We start from the raw sequence: 23,383 nt of genomic DNA, 5'->3' as shown, positions 1-23,383 counted from the left end.
TTCTGACCCAAACAGGCTTATGTTAAACTGTGACAAAGTGAGCCTTACTGAAATTTAAATGGGATCCCTGGAGTAGCCTTTTGACAGGCTGCCATTCAGCTGGTGTATGCCGTGTTTGTGAGTACAGTATCTTCTGACAGCGTAAGAGCTGTGGTCTTTAATTTCCTTGGTGTCTCACTCTGTTTTTTATTGATCCCTGGAATTATGTTATAGGCCTATGAAAACATTTTGGCATTGCTGATTTTGGGGGGTCAATTTATTGTTTTTGCTCTATCTTTATCCAACTTTTTCCTTCATGGCCTGTGTTGGGTTTTCCATCTTTAAAGTATCAGACAATTGGACAAACAGTCTCATCTTCTTTTCAAGCCTAACTGTAGTACAGTACAGATCTTTGAAAGTTAACAGAAGCTTAAGATTCACGTCTTAAATTTTTTGAGTCCCTAGGGTTTACTTTTGTTAGTTGGCTGTGCTGATGTTAGTTATAATTCTCAAATAGTAGGGTAAACGTACGTCTTAGTTTACAAGGCATGGTCTTGGTTTATGCTTGTATTCGTGGTGTCATTACTTATATTGTCCCCTGTTTGCTTTCAACAGTATCTGTTTGTGTGTTAAATTGTATGGACGCCCTGTATATCAGGAAGAGCCATAAAGAAATTGTCCATTTGTGCAACTCTAGAATTCAATTTATGAAACGTAAATGTAATTAAAATATGCTGACAGCCAGTGTCTCTGCTATGGACTTTATGCATGCTGTATCTAAGACTTTTTGAGGACAGAGAAAAACATAGAGCTTGTTTACTGAAAGGTTGTTAATGCTATAAAAGGAAACTGACTTTGCTTTGCCTTTTAGTTGTTCTCTACCCCTCAACCAGTCTTTTTTTTTTTTTAATATTTTTATTTATTTCTAGGAGAGAGAGAGAGACAGCGTGAGCAGGGGAGGGTCAGAGAGAGAGGGAGACACAGACTCTGAAATAGGCTCTAGGCTCTGAGCTGGCAGTCAGCACATAGCCTGATGCGGGGCTTGAACCCACGAACCGCGAGATCATGACCTAAGCGAAAGTTGGACGCTTAACTGACTAAGCCACCCAGGCGCCCCGCCCCTCAACCAGTCTTGCCATGAATCTATTAAGGCAAATCACACAAAGCTAAGGTTTTCATTTATTTTATAAACAAAATAGACAGTTATGATTTAACCTGTTATGGTGGAAGCCAGAGGACGTTATGTGGACTGTTGGAAGTGAAAGGAATCTTGAAAAATATGTTAATGGCTCTGGTCTATCCCTTATCTTTATAGATGAGCCAGTTACATCGCACAGCACAGAGGTTTTCTAAGTTGTATGTGGTTACCTGGCTTTTAAAAGAATATACCACACTCTGGTTAGATCTCCAATATATTAGTCCAGGGTTTTGTGGTTCCTTTTGCTAGACATGATTGCATATGAAAGGCCAAAGGCAGCCCTATTCTCACACCTTGCTAATAAGATTGTAAAAACACTTGTTTAGAATTATAGCTATTGGGTCCTTGGTACATCACAACCAATAGCAAACATGTCAGCCTCAGACACTGGCTTCCGTCTTTAGAGAATATTAGGCATATTCAAAAATAAATGTCTGGCCCGAGACTTTGTATGCCCTCTCTGCCAGTGCCTCTGAAATGCATGGTCCATCCTCACTAAAACCCCCTATTGATTCGCACTGTTGTTATATCTAACTCCAACACAAACTGAGCTTTTCCCTAAGGACAGCAATTCTCTGCAGCCATAGTAGTGCTGTTGTTTTGTTTGTTTTCTTTCTTCCACTACTTTTTCTCAACTGGGCTCTGGAAGTAGAGGTAGGTGTGTCCTCACTCCTTTTTGCTGTTTCTAGATTTGTGCTGTCCAAAACTCTAACCACTAGTCACTTGAGTCCTTGAAATGTAGTTGATTCAAATTGAGATGTGTTATTGGTGTAAAATACATTCAGGATTTTGGAGACCAAGTATGGAAAAAAATGTGAAGTATCTTGTTATTTTTACCAGCCTTATTGAGTAATAACTGACATATAATAACGTATAAATTTAAGGTATACAACATGACTTGATACACACATGTAGCACCAAATGATTACCATAATAGAGTTGGCTGACACCTCCATCACCCCAGGAGGTAATTACCTTTCATTTTGTTTTGTTCTCAGTTTTTCATATGGTGAGAACATTTAAGATTTACTCTCTGCACAGCTATCAAGTATATTATACAATATTGGTAACTTCAGTCATCATGCTGTACAGTAGATCCCCAGAACTTATTCATCTGTTAACTGTGACCAACATTTTTCATTTCCCTGGCAACCATCACTGGACTCTCTGTTTTTGTGAGTTTGGCTTTTTTTTAGATTCCACATATAAATGAGATCACACAGGATTTGTCTTTCTGTGTCTGACTTACTTTTAACATAATGCTTTCACGGTCCATCCATGTAGTTCTTACTGGTAGGATTTCCTTTTTTCTCGTGGCTGAATAATACTCCAGTGTGTGTGTGTGTGTGTGCGCGCGCACGTGCATGTGTGTGTACGCGCACATCTTCAATCAGTGGATACTTAGTTATTTCTTTATCTTAGCAATTGTGAATAATAATTCTGCAAGGAACATAGGAAGGCAGATATGTCTTCAAGATCCTGATTTCCTTCTTTTTGGATGTATAACGAGAACTAATTTACATTTCTCTGATGATTAGTGATGGTGAGCATCTTTTCATGTCTCTGCTGGCCATGTGAATGTCTTCTTTAGAAAATGGCCAGCCAGCACCTCTGCCCATTCAGGTTGTTTGGGTTTTTTTGTTTTGAATTATATGAGTCCTTTATGTATTTTGCATATTAATTTCTCATCAGATAAGATGATGTGCAAATTTCTTCTTTAAGTTGTCTTTTCCTCTGTTTATTTTGTTGTGCAAAAGCTGTTTAGTTTGATGTAGCCCCACTTATTTTTGCTTTTGATGCTTGTGCTTTTAGTGTTATACCTAGAACTTGGTTGACAAGACCAGCGTCAAGGTTCTTTTTTCCTATGTTTTCTTCTAGGGATTTTATAATTTCAAGTCTTCTGTTTAAATTTTCAGTTTATTTTGAGTTAATTTTTTGAGAGGTAAAGATAGGGGTTCAATTTTATTCTTCTGCCTTGTTCAGTTTTCCCAACACCTCACTGTTTTATTTATTTTTGAGAGAGCTCAAACGGGAGAGGCAGAGAGAGAGACAGAGGACCTGAAGTGGGCTCTGTGCTGACAGCAGTGAGCCCAACGTGGGGCTTGAACTCACAAACTGTGAGATCATGACCTGAGCAAAAGTAGGACACTCAACTGACTGAGCCTCCCAGATGCCCCCTCAGTGTTTTTAATACAGATTACATCTTAAAATGATATTTTAGATATATTGCATTAAAATCTATTTTTAAAATTAATTTTACCTTTTTTAAAAAAAAACTTTTAAATATGTAGCTGCTAGAACATTTACAATTGCCTGTGTGTCTCCCCTTATATTCACATTGGACCGTGCTGTTGTATTCCATTCCTCTTTCAGCCTAAAAACTGTAGTATATGTGCTGCCGAAGCAAACACAGGCCTAAAAACTCTAATTCTCAACCTCATGGCATCAGATTTTATTACCCTCATTACCTACTGCTTTGGTCCTCATTGTGAGAGTCCTGGTCATTTCCCTTTGTCAGGTAAACATCTAGGTCACCAGCATTTTTTCAACAATATTTTCTTAATTCATGGTAAATTCCATATATACTTAAATAAACCTTCCAATATGCCGATCTCTTGTTTCCTTAAATGTATCCCCTCTGATTATATTACTTACTTTTTAAACTATGAACATACCTACAGTTAGTCAATAACAAATTTTTATAAACCCTCCCTCATCTCTATTTTGTTCATTTGACTACCTTTCTTATGCCCGGACTCCAGCAACCCTTCCAACTCAACCAGCACTCCGATCCATTCATTGGTCATGCTCTTTGATTATCCTTCCAACCTGTTTTAGCCCTTCGTTTATTCAAAAAATGTGTACTGGACACCTCTTATGTACCATGCTTCATTTTGACTCCTAGAACTAGAAAATCTCTGCCATCATGTTCCTTTTAGTCCTCTTGGCATGAGAAATAATACGACAGGCTAAATTAGTAAGATATTTAGCATGGTGTTGGATAATAAACTGCAAAAGAGAAAATGTAAGTCAGGAAATGGGGATATGAACCATTGGCATGGAGATGGGGAATTTTTAAATACATGGCTAATGAAGAAAGTAAATGAGCTAGCCGAGTGAATATCTGGGGCTAATGCATTCTAGGCAGAAAAAAACCTACAAAAGCAAAGTCCTTGAAGCAGTAGGGACTCTGGGGTATTCCAGAAACAGGAAGGGGGAAAGAAGTATGGCTGGAGAAGAGAAGAGGAAGGGAAGAGAAATAGAAGGTGAGGTCAGAGAGATACATGGATATCTAACAGGGCAGGGCTTTATAGATCCTAATATAAAATACTGTATACCATTGGAGGATTTTGAGCAGAAGAATATCATAATCTGACATTGGAGGCGTTGTAGTATTTCGAGGGCGATCTAATGGTGGCTTACACCCTCTGGGGTTTTGGTGGCTTAAGCCATACTTAAGACGAGGTTGTGAGTGTTGAGAAGAGGAGAAATTCTGGATACATATTGACTTTTGGAAACACATGGATCAGGTCATTCTTCTGCTCAAAATAGTTCCCCATTTAATGCCAATAAAATTCAGAGACCTAACAATGGCTTTACAAGTCTCTACGAATCTAACACTTAACATTTTACTCTCGTTTCTCCTACTCATTTCTCATTTAATTTTAGTAGCTAGCCTCCTGATACTCTTTGAGATTGCCTGGGGCAATGCCACTGTCTCAGGGCCTCAATAAAGTCTGCTGTCTGAAGAATCCTGCCCCAGGTACCCGTACACGTGGCCACCTCCCTCCTCTCTTTTGGGCCTTTGTGCTCGTCTTCTTACTTCTGCCAGCTAGTCTGCCCTCACTCCTATTTAAAGTTGAAGCATCCTCCCAACCTATTTTTGATCTCCCTTTTCCTGCTCTGTCAGTCTCCAATCTCAGCACTTAACTACCATTTCACATCCTAACACACAGACTTATTTTTGTATGTCTACCAATGGCACATTATCCTCCATTTGAATGTGAACTCCATGAAGGCAGGGGTTTTGTCTTCCTTACTGATAATGTCCTGACTGTTTAGCATAGTACCTAACGCACTGTAAATGATGAATGAATGTTACCAGAAGTAGCAAATATGAAATAAGTTACTCTTCTCAAAAGCCGCCGACTTCTTGAACCCTTGCTAAGTAGGGAAGTACTATTTTAGAGGAATTAGATGACGTTAACTTAGCCTCATTAGCTTTTTGCCTCTCTGGTTATTTATTCAGTTTTTCCTGAAGCTTTTATATGCATAAGGAAAGCTCGGTAATTACCTGTTGTCTGTTCTGTTGCTAACACTGCGGCTCGTGTCTGGAATATAGCAGCCTCCTCTGGAAGGAGAGATACTCCAGTATATCAACAGTTATAATAAAGTGCACTGGGTGTGCTGCGAAGAATAATTATGTTACCGGAGTTCGGAGTTTTGATGAATGCAGACACAGAGCAGCATGCGGAATTGAAGGGTTATTATACTTACGGGTCCTAGAGAGGAAGGCAGGGCTTGCCATGGGGAGGGGGACACATGGGAGGAGCGCCCACTGCGCAGGCTCAAACAGGTCCGAGAGCCGAAAGACAGAGCGAGGCCCCATCGGAAGTGCTTCCTGCGGGTCAGGGTTGGGTACACAGGCAAAGGCGTGAGTCGGTTTCATTGGCGTGTTTCAATGTCACTAGGTCATTGTCAGGGGAGGGCACGCAGGGGGAAGTTGTACAGTGACCAGCCTTAGCACCCTGTGCCCCTGGTTGCCAGGGCCAGGTCTCACAGCCTGTCTTGTAAGGATGTTGAGGCCTCCGGAAATAACAAGTTTTAAAAATATATGGTACCCTGGGTGATCCTAGAAATAAACGCACACAGCTTTGGATCCCCAGAGAAAAGGCACCCTGGCAGCCTGTAAATGGTCCATTTCAGAATGAACGCTTCCCCAGTGGCACTGTAATCCTAAAGACCTAAACCTGGCCTTGGAAAACCCACGTAAATGTGCAGGGCTGGTNCCTGCAAAGAACCTCTAATGTTTTTAATCAGTCTTGCTAAATACTTCCTGTAGGGAGAATGAGTAGTGATGAGAAGTAATCTTGTGGCTTCTTTATTCTGAAAAATTCAATCATTGATCTACAGATACTGCTTATTCATCATGATACTCCAGTGTAGAAGATGGGGATTAAATTTCAGCTTTAAAGGTTATGGGATCCCTCAAGGCTTACAGTATGGTAATGAAAAACTGAGAACCTAAAAAAGGGATTCCAGAATCTGCGTAGTGAATAAACTCTCACCAGTCCTTGCTTCTGATGTGAATTTAGGATTATGTGCCTAGGAAGATGCCATGTGCTTTTTACCGGAGCCTTAGTGCTGTTCACATATAACTTCTTTTCAGGTGCTTTCCTTCAGTTTCAAGCAAATTCTCTTTAGTTTTTTTGAGGTCATATGTGATTTCTGGGCCTGTCTGTACTGGTCCTATTTACTAAGTATGTAAGTACTAAGTATGTAAGTACTAGTGAGGCCTCCTAGTTACAATTAGATGTGATTAACCGGACTCGATACTCCAAACAGAAGCCGTCTCCGTAGCAGGTGTATGCCTGGTGCTTACCAGTGACTCCCTCCTTCTGAAGATGAGCACATGTCCATGTCTTTGCCTTCGTATTCAGAGTAATACAGGTTCCCAGGATGCATGGTCTTCCTGGACCCCAAATCTAACTCTCTGAGTTCTTGAAAGATCTCCAAAACTAGTATTAGGTTACACATGTGTGGTATGCCTTAGAATACGCTAACTTGGACATGAAGCTGTCTCACATATAAGGTAAAAATTCCTGTTCTTCCTATGCCCCGGTAAAGTCAGAAATAGCAAATTCACTTCAAATGTCTTGATTCTTCTACAAAATTTTCCATTTGTTCTTCTCCCGGACCCTGTTCTGATTTACAGAGTCTCACGGAATGGCAGTTAATCCGTTTCTTCCTTAGGTGCATGTGTCCTTTCTTACAATGTCTCCACACCCTCATCCCTCAGACACCTCGCTGTCTCTGTCTCATGTGAGACATTGTTCAGAGTACCGGGGCTGTAACAGTGGGACCAGAGGAACACAGCCTTGGGCTTCATGGACTTTATACCACTTACTGTTTCTCTCAGAACTGTACAGGTCATAGTGGTGCTTGGTGAACATATTATTCTTTTAAAATCATGACGTCTTGGGGCACCTGGGTGGCCCAGTCATTTGAGTGTCCGACTCTTGATTTTTTGGCCCAGGTCATGGTCTTAGGTTCTTGAGTTCGAGCCCCATGTCAGGCTCTGCACTGACAGCGCAGAGTCTGCTTGGGGTGTTCTCTCTCTCTCTCTCTGTCTCTCTCCCCTTCCCTGTCTTCCCTTCCCTCACTCGTGTGTGCTTTTTCTTAAAATAAATAAACTTTAAAATAAATAAAAGTTAAATCATGGTGTCTTTCTGGACTAAATGTTATTTAAGCTTTTTTTTCATGAACTATTTTAAAAACCTGAAAACCAAATATTCCCAATATTTTAAAAAATGTTTATTTGTTTTGAGAGAGAATGAGAGAAAGAGTGTGAGCAGGAGAGGGACAGAGAGAGAGAGAGAGGGAGACAGAAAATATGAAGCAGGCTCCAAGCTGTCAGCACAGAACCCAACTCGAGGCTTAAACCCACAGACTGTGGGATCATGACCTGAACTAAAGTCGGACGCTTAACCAACTGAGCCACCCAGGCTCCCCCAGATGCTCCCTATTTTTAAACAATTTCTATTTCACTCCAGATAGAGTGATTATTACAGTCAGTTTTTATTGCTTGTAAGGTTTTCTTACAATATTTTAATTAAGCTCTTTACTACTTCCTCTTGCATGATAAATATATCCACTTTGACTGTGTTGATATATTATGGAAAAAGGAAAGCAGGGTAAGGGGAGGGGGCAATGACCCTGCTCTGTTCTCCGGGAGCCTGTGGCTTGCTGCTCTATGTCATTCCCCACAACCCATCTTTACCTTTAGTCTTTATAGAAGGAAAGCAGCACAGTAATTTTATATATAAATATCCTGGAAATAAATTTTCAACACCAGGGGAACATTTAAATAAATTATACTTTAGTTATAGGAAATGTTATCTTGAAAATGTTAGGTGAAAAAATAATGTCAAACTACAGGTAACAATAACAAAAATGTTACTATAACTGTAATAATACCGAAAATAATAAAGGCAATAGAAGAGTTGCTAATGTTTTTATTTGTTTATTTTTAAAGCATATTTATTTTGAGAGAGAGGAAAAGAGAGAATCCCAAGCAGGCTCTGTGCTGATGGCGCAGAGCCCGACACAAGGCTCATTTCCACAAATTGGTGAGATCATGACCTGAGCCAAAATCGAGATTAGGACACTCAACCAACTGAGCCACCCAGGCAGCTAATACTTTTTAAACAATCACTATGTCACGAACACGTTCTAAATGCTTTACACTTAATTCTTTTAATTACTTCATTTAAATCCCACAACAACCTTATCAATTGGCAAATAGTATCCAACTTTTACATGTGAGTATAAAAATGAAGTACCGAGAGTTTAGGCAACATTGCTGGGTTCAGTAAGAAGATGACACCTGTCCTCAAGGTACTTGAATCCTAACGGTGTGACAAACCTGTGAAACAGGCGTGGTATCTGTCTCGAGCCATGTGTTACCAACGGAGACCCCACAGGTATGCCATGGGAAACCAGAGAAGATTCCAAATGGAAGGAACATGCGAACAGAGTTGTAAAGAAAGAGTTGCCTAGTTTTTTTGAACGGGCAGATGGGAAAAACCTAAAACGTATCGGGTCTCGAAGTGTGACTGCCAGTCACCAATTATGTGACTTAAAACAAGTGGCTTTTATTCCTTCATCTGAACTACAGAAATGATATCTACCATTTCTTGATGGCTTATCAACTAAAGTACAGTAATGAGCTTTTTTTAGTTGTTAGATGCTATTTAGTTATTGGAAATTCTTTAACTATGTGACTCTCCCTTTTGCTTTGCCTTGCTTAGGTAGATGTAATTGTGACCTTGGGCGGTCTCGGTGGGCGTTTTGACCAGATCATGGCCTCTGTGAGCACCCTCTTCCAAGTGACATGCATCACTCCTCTGCCGATTATCATAATCCAAGAGGAATCCCTCATCTACCTGCTCCAGCCGGTAAGTGAAGAAGAAATACAATGTCAGCACGTTGCTTCCACAAAACTTATAACATTTGAGTAGACTAGGACTGAACATGAGCCTAGTGTGTGTCTTTGAACTTGACACATGAGCAACATGGACCATGTTTGCTTCATTTTACTATGCCCTGAAAAAAAAATCACATAACTTTTAATTAAATTGACTAAGAATTAAATTTAGCCCTTTTGCATTTTGAGCAGCTGAAGTGAATGCCACTTGAGAAACGTCTCAACAGAGGAAGCACAGTGCTTGGCAAATATTTCAAATGGAATTCTCATATATTTTCAGTGCTGTCGTTATTACTGGAAACTGGATTTGATTTTGTTAAGCGCTAAAAAAAAAAAAATCTTTAGCTTTTACTCTTCATAAGTTGCCCACTTATTAATTTCACTGCTTCAGAATAAATTTCTAAGGATCAATGTCATTCACTTCCCATGATAAATATCAAGGAAATTTTCTATCGATATTGGGCTAGAACAGAATTCTTACTACATTAAACCAGTTTTATAAGGTTGATCAGTGGGTTCCTTTAGAAAAGTAATCATTTTGTAACATTTTCAAAAGAGTGTGGACAGTTATTTTGCTTTGTTGCCTCTTATTGTCATGTGCTGCTTATATTACATTGCTCCTACCCCATCTGCTGTCCGCCATCTGTAGCATGTCATTGCCTAGAAATTGTTGTTTAGTTAATATAGTGGGTATAATGCATGCTCCCTGTTGTTCAGACAGCTTTGTGTTTTTGTTTTGTTTTGTTTTTCCTGGCTCTTTGCATTGCCTAGCTTTGTTGTTTTCTGGAAAACTTCTAAGAGATGTGAAAAGGGCGTTGAAGAATTCAGTTTTCTGACTCCATAGTCTCCATGGATTTAGTCAACAAAAGTTATGAGGTGCCTGCTAATCTTCTCTCTTTTTTTTTTTTTTTAACATTTATTTACTTTTGATAGAGACAGAGCACAAGTGGGGGAGGGGCAGAGAAGAGAGGGAGACACAGAATCCAAAGCAGGCTGCAGGTTCTGGGATGTCAGCACAGAGCCTGACACGGGGCTTGAACCCACAAATTGTGGGATTGTGACCTGAACTGAAGTTAGCCGCTTAACGGCCTGAGCCACACAGGCACCCCTGGAGTGCCTGCTATTTATTGCAGTGCTAGGCAGTTGAGGATTAAAAGAAAATACTAACATGATCTTTGCTCTCTAGCACGTATCCAATGAAGAAGTCATTTATAAAAACATGACATAGAACACTGTTAAAAGATTGGCACATAAATAAGATGAAAGATTATAAAATTTGATCATATGTACAGTACAGGAAGCCCACCTTAGAGGCCCTCACATTTTATCTACTCCATTAGTTCAACAAATATGTTTTGGGTACCTGCCCTGTGCCAGGCACTTACGCAGTACTGCAGCCAGCTAAAGAGACAAAAATCCCTTGTTTTCGTGGAACATTCATGCTCTTGAGGTTACAGTGCAGCAGAATCTGTGAAGATGAGTGGACGTTTGCTGTGGGAGTTGATGAGAAAGTCATTTAAAGCAGAAAGGAGCCACTAAAGAAAGACGGAGGCATGAGGAACATTGTAGGATCTGCAGGTCATTCTGTTCAGCAGTGTGGAAAATGCCAGAAGATAAGACTAAAAACTCCTTTGATCGTTAAGAGCCTTGAATCCTACACGGTAGAGTGTGGATTTTTTCGCTTGAGGTAATGGGAAGTCATTAATAGATTTCACTTAGTGGTATGACATGAGTAGATATGCTTCTCAGATTTCTAATTGTACGTTTGTTAAATACCTGTATTTCCTTACAGACTCTGAAGAGTGAAACTTTCTACCATTGTGAATCATTGAGCTTTATTACATTGTACTCTGTTGAGGATATGATTGCTAACGTAGTCAACTATAACTTGGCTGAACGTAGATATTCTAGTTAATAGATTACTAGTTAGTTAAAGCTGTAGTAAAATTACAAAGCAAATTAAAAGGTAAAATTGGAAGATTAGCTGATAGAAAAAGTCAGATCTGAAAAATGACTTTTGCTCTTAAGAGCTTTTCAGTGTTTTTGGTGTTCCTTACCCTCACTGTACTATGTCTAATTGTGGGCTTCCTAAATGGCATTCAGCTTGGGCATCACTGGATTTCCCCCATCTGCAGATTGCTGTCTGTCCTCCATTTGGGAAACTCTCAGCCATTATTTTTTCAATATGGTCTTGGCACGATTCTCCTTCTCCCTTCCTCTGTAACTCTGGTTAACTGTACATAAGATACTCTAACTGTATCATTTCAAAACTCCTCTTCCGTATTTTCTATGCCTTAACCTCTCGGGCCTTTATTCTGAAGCTCCTCACCTATATTCCATATCCCTCTTCTCCTTCAGCCATGTCTGTTTTGCTGCTAAAACCATTAAAATTCCTGCCATGATTCTTCATTCTTGTATGCCTGTCCTCTACTCACTTTTTCAAGATTCTTTCTTAAAACACATTTGTCATACTTACTTAACGGTCAAGAATAATTCTAATACCTGTAGTTCTTTATAAGCCCGCTGTCTTCTGTATTCACTTGTGCTTCTACATTTTGTAAACTCCGTTCCTTCTGTGTGTTGTGAGTTTTGGCCATGACCTTATATTTCTGGGAACTTGACCTGTGGGAATTATTTGAAGTGTGAGTTAAAAGTGAGTCCAAGGAGCATTTATAGCAGACTCCTAACCCTGCTATTTATAGGCATTGACAACTTAGGACATTTTGCTGGATCATCTTTTTGACCATCTAGGTGTTGTGGTTTCTGAAGGGCGTTTGGCTAGGAGTTTGACTTCCAGTTACGGGTGCACAAGGGAGACTTGCTGCCTCAGCTAAGGTGCCTGGGTCGGGTCAGGCAGTTTTCCTAGTGGTCCAGTGGGAGTGCTGTTTAGATCCCTCTTACGCTGAGAGTCTCTGCCGTGTCTGGTGCACTCTTCTTCCGCACTCCCACCTTGGACAGGCCATGGGCTTTGTCTCCTGATGACTTTCTGTACTTGGATGTCATCTGCTTTGTGTTGAACTTGATGAAAGTTAGATTTGTTTGTTTGTTTGTTTGTTTTTCAGTCCAACCTTCGTTTTTGGCTTCTGAGTATCCTTTAAGAAACAAAAAAACAAAACAAAAACACAGATGTTTGATGCATTTAAAAGATTCTTTTTCATTTTCTCCTAGTACTTTTTGTTGCTTTACATTGGTCAGGGTACTGATTTATCCTACTGTCTCTGTAAGTCAGTGGAATATCTGGTCTGATTTGGATGGCTTCCTCCATTTTATATCTAAGCCAACTGGAAGAAATTGCAGCATCTGGAGAAGAAGATTGCTAGAAAGTGGCCCTGCATGTTTTAAAGGCCAGGCCTGGCCATGTCTTCTGTCACCTTTGGTGGGAACATGGTGACAGTCCTCAGCCCACTGCAAGGCATTCTGGGAAAGGAAGCTGTGGCCAGGGAAAGCAATCACTTTCTGAGCACAGGGCATTGTCTCTCTTGAACTGTCAGAAACTGAAGTTGGGAATGTAGGTCTGTAATCATGGCGCTACATAATTTCTAGGAGTATAATTTTTTTTTCTCATTTATAAGGTATGGTAAACTTTAATTCCTTGTTAAAACAGAAACCTCACGGGGCACCTGCCTGGCTCAGTCGGTTAAGCGTCCGACTTTGGCTCAGTTCATGATCTCATGGTCTGTAAATTCAAGCCGCGCATCAGGCACTGTGTTGACAGCCAAGAGCCTGGAGCCTGGTTCGGATCCTGTGTTTCCCTCTCTATCTGCCCGCCGCCCCCCCTTGCACACTCACTCTCTGTCTCAGTCTCTCCCTTTCTCTCTCTCAAAAATAAACATTAAAAAAACCAGAATCCTCAGTTCTCCAAGCATAATTATCATAGCAAGTGTACCTGTATAGCTTACATGCCCCAAAACAATGCCTTCTAGATTCTCTTTCTGGTCATTGTGATTTTGTCCCATTTGCCTATCCTAAGAAAGTAACTATTACTTCGTGTGGGGCAAAAGCTCTGCACGATCACACCCGCCACCATGTAGAGGGGTGACTGTATTTAGCATAGACTTGCACCTCTTGCTTTCCCAGTGCTGGCTTCGCTCCTCTTTGGCACTCAGTTCCAGAGAAATCTTCCCAGAGACATGTACTAAGTTCCTGCTTTTCAGTTGCTTTTAGCAGGGGACCACTAAGACAGTTAGTGATATAAATTCAAAGGGCAAAATGCGTATGTTTGAGGGTTTAGGATATGAACCAATCTTCTATTGTATGCTATATTTTTTAGCAGTTTTAACTATACACTGGGGAAACGTGATTGACACTAAAAATTAACTAAAAGCTATACTAAAGTGATTGCATAGAGCCATTCTACATTCTAGAAATGGGACTTGGATCACTCAGCTGGACTGACTCCGCCGTGGGCATTGTCATAGAGCTGTGTGTGATATGTTATACATGTGTCCTAGTGCGTACCTGTAAGGCAGCGGGCATGCTCAGGAGGGTGTCTGTAGAGGGCGCCTGGGGGGCTCAGTCTGCTACCACTCTGACTTCGGCTCAGGTCATGATCTTGCGGTGTGTGAGTTGGAGCCCCGCATCAGGCTCTGCGCTGACCGCTTGGAACCTGGAGCCTGCTTCTGATTCCGTGCCTCCCTTTCTGTCTGCCGCCTCCCTGATTTGTGTGTTCTTGCTATTGCTGTCTCTCTCTCTCTCTCAAAAATAAAAAAACATTAAAATTTTTTGAAAAACCACAAAGGGTGTCTACAGTTCCTGTTCATTGTTAACAGGACTGATGATAATCATCGTTATGCTGGACGGAAGAAACCTCATAACTTGAAACTGAAACTGTTTTCAAATATTGTGGACCGAGGGCCCAAGAAAAGCGATCTGGTATGCCTCAGTGCCAAATAAAGGATGGCTTCAATTTTTAAAATGTATTTTTTAATTGAAAGTCAACAAATAGCTGCCTCAAAAAGGAAGTTGACTTTGGAGCTTCTACAAGCAGCATCTAACTCAAGCTCTCTAACAATAGTGTGAGAGAAGCAGGATGGATAGTGCAGTCACACAGCAAAAATACAGCAAAGGGTTTGGACTCTACACTTCCTACTACGTTACATTTCCTCTTTCTCAGGGCGAGTGGACTAACAGGCAAAGAGCAAACTCTGTTTTAAAATTTTCTTTTAAAAAAAAATAAAATATTTTTTTTCTTTTTTAATGTTTACTTATTTTTGAAGGCAAGAGAGGGACACACATCATGAGTGGGGGAGGGGTAGTGGGAGACACAGAATCCAAACCAGGTTCCAGGCTCTGAGCTGTCAGCACAGAGCCCAACATGGGGCTCAAACTCAAGAACTATGAGATCGTGACCTGAGCCAAAGTCAGACGCTCAACCGATTGAACCACCCAGGAGCCCCAATAGCAAACTCTTAAAACAAGTTACAGTTCATCAGCTGGCAGTGATCCATAAACAGTGTTTTACTGAGTGGCCAGTTGATGTGTGTATATACATGGCTCTGTGTGTGTGTGTTCTCCACAACATTATTTTCAAGTAAGATAAACTTGAGGTACACTTTAAGGGTATATCCCACCTTGTTGTACCCCTAAATTAAACAAAAATGACTCTGAATTTTCCTCAAGTATAACAAATTCTATATACAATAAGAATTTTTATCATTTAAGAAGATTAAGTGAGATTACCTTTGAGTTTTGCTAAAATACATCAAAAGGGGTAAAAATCCAATGTAAATGTGAATTATTATGAGTATTATTTTTCACAGCAGTGTTTTCTAGAATTTATTCTATAAATCTAGATTGTCTGACTTTGAAGATAATAGGATAATGGAGACGTGTTATGGGAACTGTGTGTTTGATAAAGGTTTGCTGATGTGCTTTGCTAAGAAAACTCCTGTCTTTTTTTTTTTTGTAATTAATTTTTGAGAGAGAGAGAGAGACTGAGCGTGAGCAGGGGAGAGACAGAGAGAGGGAGGGAGACACNTTTTTTTTTTTTGTAATTAATTTTTGAGAGAGAGAGAGAGAGAGAGACTGAGCGTGAGCAGGGGAGAGGCAGAGAGAGGGAGGGAGACACAGAATCAGCTCCAGGCTCTGAGCTAGCTGTCAACACAGAGCCCGACACCGGGCTCGAACTCACAGACCTTGAGATCATGCCCTGAGCCAAAGTTGCATGCTTAACCAACTGCACCACCCAGGTGCCCCTTATCTGTGTCTGTTAAGTGACTAGAATAGCTCTAGACCATGGGACTAAAATGTGCTTTTTTTGATCTTTATTAAAAAGCCACCCCCACCCCGAGATCATCTCAGCATTTCTGTAACAATCTACGTGTGAGACTCTTGAGGCTGTTATATAAATAAGTAAGTGTCCTTCATTCGTTAGAGTCTTTTTGGTCTTTAGGAACCGAGCTGCATATCCAGGAGCAGTTGCCTTCAGTTTGTAGAGGTTGGTCCAGCCTGAAGTCTTTCTTCTACATTCTCTTTTCACTTCCCTTTCTGTGACTCATTTTGGTTACTACAAATTGAATTTTAAAACAAGGAGACAATAGGGTAGTTCCAAATCTATATAAACATGGGCCAATGTTTGAAATTTTTTAGCTGATTGACTTTTAAATATATAATGGCTTTTATATTATGTTTTGACATATCTCACTTGCTCTGGGTCAAAAGTGTCATCGTGAGTGAAAGCCTCCGTAGGGAGCATTTACTTTGAAGGACTGTTCCCTCTGCCATTTTTAAATAGAAGATGAACAATAGAATGCATCATGGCCCCTCCCTTAAAAGTAAGCATTCCTCTTTTACTTCCAAAAATATCTTCTTAATAAGGCATAATGACCTTTTATGAGCAGGAGGTTTAATGAAATCAGTGAGAAACATTTTCTACCTGAAACACCACCGATATCAATTCCTAGCCAGGCCCTATTCCTTATGAAGACAGTCAGGCGCTCCCGGCCGTGTTTGTCATGCCAGCCATGCGGTGTGAACGGTTCCGGGTTTCTCATACACACTTTCTCATTTTCCGGTCCCGTGCTTCTCAGTACTACGGAAACAGTAGCTTCTGTACACTGAGCATAAATTATCTTTTATCTGCAAGTTTTATGGCAGTTGGTAATACAAGTTAATAGGATTTATGACCAAGAAATGAGATGTCCAAGAGTTAATAAGGCATGCCTTTTACATTATCCTAAACCTTGTTCGGTGATTCCTAGTCAGGATTCCGGTATCTGATGCCGGGGAATGGTGTTACAGAGCAGACTTCTAAACATGCTGTAAATATCTCTTCCTCACGATCTCCGTCCTGTTTACTGCTGCTTTTTTTTTCTCCCACTAGAACAATTACTTGCTGTTTAAATTTCTGACATTTTACACATTAGACATTTGCAGTGCTGGTAATGAGGATGATAGGAATCTGTTAAGAGTCTGATGGAAGCTGGGTGTCTGTGATGAATTTGCCGTGCATGGTGCTTTCTGCGGAGGACCCGAGGGAGTGGGATGTCCACCCACACGTACGCAGGTCCGGGATCATCTCCTCAGTGTCGACACCAGAGACGTGACCCTCAGGATATAAACTATATAGTGGGAGAGAACCATTAAATATTAGTGTAAGTAGTACAAAACCATAAAGATCATTTTATGGATGAGCAATTGCAAGGACCTAAAGTGATCTGCCCAAGGTCACACACAGTGTTTCTTTGAAGGAAAAGAGAGGCTGGAAATGGATCTGAGGCAGAGGTGGTCTGACAGGGACCAGCAGGCCTTTCCGTTCCCAGGCTGGGCTGCCGCATCGAAGCCTCTAGCTCCTCCTCCGGAAGGCTGCCTTACACCCACCTGAGTTTGCTTTTCCGGGAAAGCTCTGCCACTCAGAGTCTGACCTCAGTCAGCGCTCTTGAGCTGCACACCGTGTCCTTGTGTTACTCACTTGTGTTCTCTGGCCCGTCTGCGCTGCTGTGGCAGGCGGCAGCTTGGGACTCGTACAGGGACACCCTCCTTCCCCGAGCATCCTCCTTACCCTTCACTTCAACCCTTGCCTGGCTCTCAAGGGCCCATTCTCTCCTTCTATTCTTTTCTCTTCCCTGTGCCTTTCCTTCTCCTCCTCTTCCACATCGTTTAACATTATAAACCAAAAACCGACCCTGTTGAGAACACTGTGGTAGCCTTAGTATGTCATTACAAAAACATGACATTTTAATGTGCAATAAGACAAAAGGCTAGATCGGTACCGTTCTCGTTTTTCTGAGTGCCCTAATGTCCCTAATGGAAATATTTCTTCTGTGGTTTTATCCATGCTTAGTTAAACTAATTTTATGAAAGGAAGAAGTTAAACCACACACTCATAAAGAGTTCATTTTGTAGGTATTGTGTTCTGTTTTACTGATTGAGAGCATAGAGTATTTCAACAACAAGCATTCTTCAAACACTATATAGGTAGTAGACACTGTGGTGGGCCCTGAGAATGTGGAAATAAAACCCATTGCTTCTGTTCTTCTGCTCACAGTTCAGCAGAAAAACCAGCAGTATAAATTGCAAAATTCAGAAATCTGTTAGAAGAAAACACCGAGTTAGGGAAAAAAAAAAAACAAGTGAAATGTAATATGGGTCGCCTGGGTGGCTGAGTTGTTTAAGCATCTTGATTTCACCTCAGGTTGTGATCTCACGGTTGTGACATCAAGCCCCGCATTGGGCTCTGCACTGGGCATGCAGCCTGCTTTTAAGATTCTCATCTCCTGCCCCTCCTCCTCCAAAAAAATTTTTTTCTTAATTGAAAAAAGAAGAAAAAAGAAAACACTGACTGCCGTGGGAATAGCATGGGAAAAGCATCTCACCCAGATTGGGGACAGGCTGGGGACAAGTTGATCCTGCAGATAGTTTTCCAGAGAGATAATATCTGATGGAGAGTTAGGTAGAGAGATGAATAAAGAGATTAATGTCATGTGCAGGGCAGCCTGAGAGAACTTGGCACATTTGGGGGAACACCACAGTGCTGGATCCTGGGGAATCATAGGAGATGCAGCTAGAGGCAAAAAAGGTCTTGTGTGCATTCTCAAGAATATGGCCTTTATATTGATGGCAAAGTTCAGGTATTAAGCCCTTTTATTAGGGGAATGGCATTATATTGCCATTTGGAAAGTTTATTGGTAGCAATATGGAGGATAAGTTGTTTAGGGAAGAGACGGAGGCCATTGAACTCTTTGAAACCCAAAGCAGATATGGTGCATAAATCACCTTTGCTGATGAGAGTTTCTTGGGATGTGTGGTCAAAAGCCTTCTTTGGAGGAACACAGAGGGAAGAATCAATGTAATGACTAGGATTCTGGATTGGGCAACTGGTTGCTGGCTTTCTTTGAAATGGAGAATATGAGAAGAACAGGTGAAGGTGGGAAGTTGGTCAGCTGACATGGGGATATAAAGAAATTGATCTGTCTTTGAAACTTTCTAGAAGAGCCTCAATATAGATATACAGATTAACTATAGAATATATCTCCTTTTAGGCAATTCTCTCTTCCTCTCTCTCTCTCTCCCACTCCATGTGTGTATGTGTGTGTATGTGTGTGTATATATATATTCTACTCAATTTATACATATATACACACACACATACATATAGCCTGGCCTAGTGATATACCTTGAGAATTGTCAGCATATACATGATAATTAACATGATAATTAAAAACTCAGGAGTGGACCCTTACACCTTGGAAGAAGGTGTGGAGTGAAAAGAGCAATGACTGAACCCTAGAGAATAGAATAATACCTTGAAGGAAAAAAAAGGAGAACTGAAAGAGTGTTATCACTGAGATCAAGGTGGCTTAGAGTTCCAAGAGACAAGGGAATGAGCACCTAAGGTGTTGAGAATATAAAAGATATAATACTAAGTTTGCCAGCTAAGAAGAAACCTAATCAGGCAGATTTCACAGGAAAATATAGCTAGAAGCCAGATTACCATGAGTTGATTATTAAGTGGGATGGGAGGTAGAAATACATTGCTCTTGCATTGTTTACCCTTCTTCACTGTTCTCTCAGAGCAGTTGATTTGGGGGACTAACTTGGGAGCTAATGATGGCTTATAAGATTGTTCTGGTGAGGCCTTTTCCAAGTGAAACAGAACCAGAACATGCATGTTGGGGATTATGCCTTGTTTCCCGGTATGAGCCACCATGCTGTGTAAGGTGGCTCCCACACTGATGGGCCCTGATTGTATCACGCTAAGCTGGTGAAGTACTTTTCAACCTATTTCAAGTCCATCTTCTCTTCCTGGTCTGTTCCCAGCTCCACAGTCTTGGGGGGCCTTTCCCCTCCTCCTCTGTGCGGGCACCTTGGTCTGAGCCTAAGTAGGAAGCTTTGATTTCGACCTTTCAATGTCCCTCTTTCTGGTCTGTCATCTTCTCAGTGTTGCACAGCATAGGGAAGCTGACCACAACCACTGTTTTCCTGTGCCAAATATAATCTTTAAGTCACTCTCTTAAAGCCCTCCTCAAATTTCTGACTCCTACACAGAATTTCCAAGTAAGCCTTCCTACACTCCCCTCATCTGGGTCATTTTCATTGCTTTTTAAAGACCTTCTTCTCCTACAGGCCCTAAACAGTCTATCCATAAAGTAAAATTCACTGTTACAACTTCTCTCATTTTCTAAACCTTAAAAATTTACAATTGCGTCTTTATCATCAAAGATGAAACAATGATCACCCCTAGTTCTTCTGATGCTAGCCAAATACATAGGAAGTTTTAGTTGATCTGAATGTACCACTCCCATTGTCAAAAGTATTCATAATCACCTCCTCTTGTGAAATACACGTGGCTGGGCTTCCCAGACTGTGACCGAGTCCACTTATGTCCCTACTCACACGTGCTTTCTTCCTAGTTTGTTGAAAGCTCATTTGGGGAAATGATTGCTGCTTTGAGTGGCTACAGGTGGGTTTGTGCCCTTGAGCAAATAGATGAGGAAGATGGTGGCAGGAGTGGTTGGTTTCCAGGCAACTTGGGTACGGAGAAGTCGCAAAGGGAAAGGCGTGAAGTAACAGCCTGGTGCCCGTACAGCGCACAAGTTCTTTGCCCTTATAGGAGTGGTTGACTCTAGGGAGTGGAGGGAGGGGATTATAGAAAGATGCCTATCAGCAAAAACCTATAGTTGATCCCTCAGTGATTCCAAAGGAGCACAGGAGGAAATAGCAAATTCAGTCTCTGTGGAAAGTGTTAAAAAATTATTAGAACATTGGCCTTTTCATTTTCAACCATGGGTGACAGAGAATCGGTTTTGGAGACTTGATGCAATCCGTAAGAGTGCCATGTGCGAGTAAAACCATAGAAAAGACTGCATCAGCGTTTGTCTGAGCTCTGTCATCGTAATTTATCATAATCCAATTGTAGGTGAAGTAATGGAATATTGGATGCAAGGTGTCCTAGTTTCCTTTATCTCCCCTTCCACAGTCCTCTGTGGCAAGGACACAAGTACACTGTGTCATGTATACTTAGTTCAATTGAGCATTGCCTCAGCATCTTCCTTTGATTGAAAACAAAAGGTTGCCAATGCGGTATCAATGAACTGTGAAGCGATTTGAGTGTTACCAGCAGGGAAATGAAATGAGCCTCTGGGAGGAAGATTGGCACGAGTGAAAGTTTCTATATAAAGGGCTTTGTACAGCTCCAGCTGGGTTGTATTACTTCTTATCCAATTAAGATTTTTCCCCCTGAGTTTGGAAGCATTTTGATCTTGTTTGTTCCAAAAATGATCAAAACTGAAAGTGAAGAAAAAGTGGAAGACATATCCGAATAAAGTTCAGCTTGGAGGGCTAGGATTTGAGGGGGCATTCATCCTGGATCTTATGAAGGTCTTCCAAGGAATGGTGTAAGTGCCTTGCCCTCTTACACAAATGCGCACACACACACACATGCACACTCTGCATGTAACAAACATGTGCATGCATAAAAACACACCAAGACTCTCAGCACTTCTAAGCCAACCTTATTGAGAGGAAGGAAAGTTAAGTATTCTATCTCTTAGGTCAACTGACCAGCATTTCTTTTTTATTTTTTTTTCCTTTCTCTTGGGCGCTCTCGCTCTCGCTCTCTCTCGCTCTCTCTCACCATTATTGTATATATTTGTCTTTTAAAAGTTCCACCTAGTCTTTCATAACTTTGTCATCATCAGAATTCTCTTAGATGTGTATGGAATGGTTTAACAGTTAAATATATAAAAATGCATCAGAGTTAGAAACCAAGGTAGCAAAGCGGAGTATAACCTAGGATGATCTATAGACTGAGAAAGAGGGTTAAACATATTTGAGGGAGAATAGCACTAAAGATGGCCCAATCCTGTATTGTCTTCTGAAGCAGACTGAGAGACTACTAATGTGATTCAGAGTAGCTTAGCATAATCTAAGTGTCAAAGACATACTGACTGTTACTATACCACTGAAATCTCTTGAGAGCCATGTGTGAGTTATAAAATAGCCTCTGTTCCTGGAAGTTTGGAAAATTATGTTTTAATAATATCTATAGGGGCACCTGGATGGCTCAGTTGGTTAAGAGTTGGACTTTGGCTCAGGTCATGACCTCATGGTTTCTGGGATCGAGCCCCACATCAGGCTCTGTACTGACAGCTCAGAGCCTGGAGGTTGCTTTGGATTCTATGTCTCCCTTTCTCTCTGGCCCTTCTCCCCCCTCTCAAAAATATGTGAAACTTTAAAAAAAAATTTAAAAAACTGTGTAGCGTTATACAGCCCTTTTATGTTTATGAAATCCCATCTTCATGCTCTTACTTGATTCTTTACCAGTCCTTGTAAGCAGAATGCTCACATTCATTGTTTCTATTTCTCAGATGAGGAAACTACACAAAGAACAATACTGCAACTACGTGGTACATCCATGCATAGTCTAGGAATTTTCTGAGCCCTAGTCGTGTGCCATTTGCTTTAGAGTTTTCTGTTAGAATTCATGCCTCCTCTCCAAATTTCTTTGAATCCATATGGAGAGCTCCAAAAGAATAAAGGACAAGTAACTATTTTCAAGCATTTTCTATGTATGGAGAGTGGCTCACTGAGGAGCACGCACTGAAATCACCTGCATAGCTTTATTTTTCTTAGTCAACTTTTTTTTTTTATTATGGAAACAATCCTCTTTACACAGAATTTGAAAGGCTACTATGATGAAGAACATTCTAAACAACTATTTTTAATTTTTAAGCATCTTAGCATGTACACTCTGTGTATAGATTATTTTTTCTTTTGGTAACCATTTGAAAGTAAGTTGCAAATATCCTATCACATTATTGGGAATACTTCAGCATGGGGTTGAGATTTAGAAACCAAGCTCTAGGTCATACATGTGCCCGTTGCTACTGTGGTAGCATTGCTTTTAGACTTTTTCAGTGAACAGAACTAAGAAACAACAAAATGGGGGCACCTGGGCAGCTCAGTTGGTTGAGTGTCAGCTCTTGATGTCAGCTCAGGTCACCATCTCCCAGTTCGTGGGCTCAAGCCCCGCATCAGGCTCTGCATTGACAGCGTCGAGTGTGGTTGGGATTCTCTCTCTCTGCCCCTTTCCCTCTCATGTGTTCACACACTCTCTCTCTCAAAATAAATAAACATTAAAAAAAGAACACAAAAAGGTATGTGTATGTAAGATATAAATCACGAGGTCACTTTGATATTTTGAATTCAGCTTTGGTTTTTTTTTTTTTAACATTTATTTTTGAGAGACAGAGTGAGACTGAGCATGAGTGGGGAAGGGGAAGGAGAGAGGAGATACAGAATCTGAAGCAGCCTCCAGGCTCTGAGCAAGCATTCAGCACAGAGCCTGATGTGGGGCTAGAACCCACAAACTGTGAGGTCATGACCTGAGCCAGTGTTAGACACTTAACTGACTGAGCCACCCAGGCGCCCCTGAAATTAGCTCTAATACATAGTTTTTAAGCTGCTTTCACTTTATATTTTTATTTTTTTAACCCCCTCATAATCCTGGCTTGAAATGCCATACTTGTCTTATACTAGGATATATAGTAGCTAGTTTCAAA

General features: G+C 40.9%; 1 protein-coding gene across 4 annotated transcripts in view; it reads left to right on the top strand.

Annotated features, from left to right (window-relative positions):
• TPK1 (thiamin pyrophosphokinase 1) overlaps positions 1-23,383 on the top strand; it is a 329,289-nt gene that overhangs the window by 188,109 nt on the left and 117,797 nt on the right. For all 4 annotated transcript variants that reach the window (XM_077778002.1, XM_077778004.1, XM_077778005.1 and 1 more), the window contains one exon: positions 9,208-9,354. In XM_077778002.1, coding sequence (XP_077634128.1) covers positions 9,208-9,354 — 147 coding nt within the window. The remainder of the gene's footprint in view (positions 1-9,207; positions 9,355-23,383) is intronic.

The sequence above is a fragment of the Crocuta crocuta genome, unplaced genomic scaffold (genome assembly GCF_008692635.1).
Source record: "Crocuta crocuta isolate KB4526 unplaced genomic scaffold, BGI_CrCroc_1.0 scaffold128, whole genome shotgun sequence".
Taxonomy (NCBI): Eukaryota; Metazoa; Chordata; class Mammalia; order Carnivora; family Hyaenidae; genus Crocuta; species Crocuta crocuta.
This window is presented reverse-complemented; position numbering and strand designations above follow the sequence as displayed.